Source organism: Vicia villosa, unplaced genomic scaffold, assembly GCF_029867415.1.
Source record: "Vicia villosa cultivar HV-30 ecotype Madison, WI unplaced genomic scaffold, Vvil1.0 ctg.001217F_1_1, whole genome shotgun sequence".
Taxonomy (NCBI): domain Eukaryota; kingdom Viridiplantae; phylum Streptophyta; class Magnoliopsida; order Fabales; family Fabaceae; genus Vicia; species Vicia villosa.
In genome coordinates, this window is record NW_026705539.1 from 386,258 (window position 1) to 390,362 (window position 4,105).

A 4,105-nucleotide genomic window follows, 5' to 3' on the forward strand; every position below is an offset into this window, starting at 1 on the left:
ATTTATAAGTAGTACTTAACACTATTTTTAAATAAAAAAAAAATTGAAATTGAATTCGTGAACACCATTTAATTATATTTTTTGTGTTAATGGCTATTCATTTTCTTAATAATAAAATTAAATTAAATAAAAAATACATACAAATTAAATATTTTATTTATGTGCAAGGGCAAAAATAGAATAATAAAAAAGTGAGTTTATGGGTGAACTTTCTCTCCACTTGTGAGAGGAAAGTATTTTTGTGGCCCACACATCTAAAATAATCTTTCCTTTCAACTTTCCATTGCATTCAAAGGAGGAAAGTTTATTGGAACTTGTGCTTTTCATTTAATCATTTTCTTTCTTTCTACACTCTCTTATAACAAACAATGTGTAAAGGTCTCCATTTGGTTTGCCTCTTCTTGCTTGACCTCAAAAACCCTTGAATTTTTTACTGGGGTATTTACTCTGAGTTGACTAAAAAAGAAGACTATGGTGGGGAAGGTGGTGCTTTGGCTTCTTCCTAAAAAAAAAATTAAGGGAAAAGTTATTTGTACACTATAAGTGTACACTACACCATATAAATGTTCATTTAGTATATTATATCTATTTTTTTATTAATTTATATTTTTTTGAATTTTGTGCAACTAATATTTTGCATTGTTGTTCCATTCGGTGTAAATAGGGTGTATGAGAAAATAATGTACAAATAGCATAGCTGAAAAGTTAAATGCTCCCGGGTAGAGCTTCAAGTTAGTTGGATTATCTTATAAGTATATCTTTATGCTTAATTTTCCATCAACTCAAGTCCAACCTATGTAGGGGTTGGTTTTTTGACATTGGACGACTTCTACTTCTCAAATACTCCCTCTGTTTCATAATAAATGTCTTATTTGAGCAATGCGTTGTTTTTAAGAAAATGATTGGATGTGTTGGTTTTAGTAAAAAAGTTAATGTCATTTACTAGAATACCCTTATTAATAGTAGTTGAATAACATGAAAATTAATAAATAAGAGTATAATAGTGTAAAAATAATAATGATTGATGCATTGGAATTGTAAATTGACAATTAACTTGAGACAAAAAAAATGCAAATGAGACACTTATTATGAGACGGAGGGAGTAACTATGAAACTTGTGGCATCAACTACCTCATCTCCTCGGTTTTCTATTATCTTTGGAGTGTAACATTTATCTTCCTCAAACTCTAAATAAGCATTTTTTTAAGACAACTTTACTCAATTTCAACACATCCATTAAGTTGATGTTATAAGCAACAATATCGCCTTGAAAGTCAAATCATATTGAGCTTGATATCTACCTTGATAGTCAAGTCATGTTGAGCTTGATATATACCTTCCGTAACAAAATCATTATGTAGATATCAAGCAAAGTAATCAACTTCTACTTCTACTTCTTCCCGTCTTGCTCCTAATCAACTTCTACTTTAACAAGCAAAGTCAAGTAGCTAAAATTTGGAATGTGTTTTAAACTTTATTAGTTACTTTTCGAAAGTAAACCAATCTCACGAATATGAAAGCTTCTGGTTGAGTGAATTGATAAATAATTCTTTAGAAGCTATGCAAGTTCTACAAGGAATAAGGTTAATATGACTTTGAATAGGATGTATAACTCTAAGATGGTTACAAATTTGGGAATTAGAGGAAATCATTCTAAAAAATTATGACTTTTGAGAAAAATGGAAGAAGTATTCAAGGACGGACAAGAAGATCAGAAAACAAGTGTTTTAGCAAGGAAAAAAGCAACCAAAAAAATCAAGAAATAAAAATATATAGAATGAGTTAAGAGCTCAAGTCTTGTTTATAGAAAGGAAATCAATGATTAGGAAGAATATTACTTAACTAATTGGAAAAATCAAGGTTACCATAGAGTAATTAAATCGACAAGAGATAATGAGTTTTGTCCATTCATTAGTCGAGATAGGGTTTACAACAACTACTTTTGTCACATGCGCTAGTTAGTGTTTACAGGCGTCATCTCACAAATCAAGCCAACCAATAATACAATTAATGAAAAATTTGTTTACACCTAAAAATAAATATCATATTAGCTAAAATAGACAAGTATGTATGTTTAGGTTAAGACGAGCTTCCCTCAATTAAATGAGGGTTAGGCTAATATAAAGACAACTCAATGTGAGTTAGTCAATTAGTGAAACTAGATAATGTGACATTTTACTTGTATTCCTAATTGTTTGTTACATCACTAATCAAAATTGATATTGGCACAAAGCAAAGTTTTGAAAAGATAGTGCACACGTGAATATAAAAAGGAGAAAAGGAAAGAGAGCAAGCCAATTATTCAAGTTTTTTATGCTTTTTTATTTATTTTAATTTTGTATCATTTTACTTTATTCCATGCATTTCAAAATTTTGTAGCTCAAACCCTTAAAAAAAGAAAATTTCTTTGCCAACCTCCCTACCTTCTAGTCCACCTCTGGTGAAAACCCCATACTACCCCTGACTTCGGAAATGCATTTCCGAAAATGCAAGAAAAAGGTGTTTTCAGAGATGCATCTCCGAAAACGCCTTTTTTCTTGAAAAAATTGTCTTATTTCGGAAGTTCATTTCCGAAAACAGTATTTCGGAAGTTCATTTCCGAAATGCTGCGCGTTATGCAGATTTATCAAAACACTCCCCCTCCCCCATTCATTTACCCTAACTCAAATCAAAAACAAGCAAAGGCGAAAATTTGTGCAAACACACTTCCAAGGCTGCATCAAGGCTCCAATCACATTGCTATACAACATTCAAAAGCCCACAAATCACTCAATTTGTAAGTTTTAAATTTGTTAGATTCATTATTCAAATGCATGTTATTTAGGGTTTCAATTGCATAAATGATATATGGACTGGTTGTTAGTAGTATTTAGGTTGTTTAGAAGCTTTTTGAATTTGTTTTATGTTTGATTTTGGGGTCTGCCATGGAAGTTGCAGAAAACTCCATCGCAGGGATGTTTCGGAAGTTCATTTCCGAAAACACCTCCATCCCAGTTTTCGGAAATGAACTTCCGAATTGTATCAGAAGTTCAAATTTTTTAGTTTTTTATTTTGTCTCGCATATTAATCGATTTCAATTGTTTACAGGAACATGTCAGACAACCAACCAGCACGCATCAGACAGGGTAGGGAGACCCAGACTGCGCCGGCTAGAGAGGGTAGGGAGTGTCCGTTTTAATTTGCAAGTACTTTATTTTTAACGCCTTTGTTTATTGTGCCTGTTTCTTTGAAGTTTGTGTGCATGCGTTCTGACTTCTTTGACGGCGTGTCGCTGGTTTCCAACGTCTTTGTTCTTTAATGACTTGTCTGTTTCCCAAGCGTTTTTGTCCCCTTTCTTCTTTTATAAAAGGAGGTCTCATGGACCTTTCTTTCTTCATTTTTACGCAGGAATGGGTGGCGCTAAGGGAAGAAAGGGTTCTTCAACCTCGTGCTCTCGCGGAGTGAAGGAGGTGAAGGAGAAGAAGAAGGTTTTGACTGGTTCTGCTTCTCGTCCCCTGGGGGTCCATGGCTCGAACGTGCAGGCTCAGTCTTCCGGCGTGAGAGTCATGATCAACGCTGATGGTTCTGAGACTGAGTGGGATGAGGATTGGTATAATTATCTTCATTCGGAGGAGTTCGCTCGTCGGGCAGAATAACGTGTTTTTGTTTTGTTTGATGTGTATTTTGTAACGCTCGTCGGGCAGAATAACGTGTTTTTGTTTTGTTTGACGTGTTTTGTTTTGTTTTGTTTTGATTTCGGATTGTATCTTTCGCACAGTGTTTTTGGATTGGATTTATCATCTTAGTATTTTCAGTTTATCTGTTGCTTATTTTTATTTGGCGTTTGCGTTTAATTAAAATGCGAGACAGTTTAAGAAAAAACATAAAAAAAAAACACAATTTCTGCATAATTCGGAAGTTCATTTCCGAATTCACCCCCATGAGGTGTTTTCGGAAGTTCATCTCCGAAGACATCCCCCATGAGGTGTTTTCGGAGATGCACTTCCGAATTGTGGAAATTTTTTTAAAAAAAAAAAGCGCTTCGGAAGTTCATTTCCGAAGCAGGGGTATTTTAGGATTTTCGCTGGGGTGACCCCATAGGGAGGTGGCTAAAGAAATTTTCTAA

General features: G+C 33.8%; 1 protein-coding gene across 1 annotated transcript; it reads left to right on the forward strand.

Annotated features, from left to right (window-relative positions):
• The first annotated feature begins 2,322 nt into the window (after positions 1-2,322).
• On the forward strand, positions 2,323-3,798 carry LOC131634071 (uncharacterized). Its single transcript, XM_058904752.1, has 3 exons — positions 2,323-2,776; positions 3,088-3,158; positions 3,388-3,798. The coding sequence occupies exons 1-3, from the start codon at positions 2,487-2,489 to the stop codon at positions 3,633-3,635; spliced, it is 609 nt and encodes a 202-aa protein (XP_058760735.1). The 5' UTR covers positions 2,323-2,486; the 3' UTR covers positions 3,636-3,798.
• Positions 3,799-4,105: the final 307 nt, after the last annotated feature.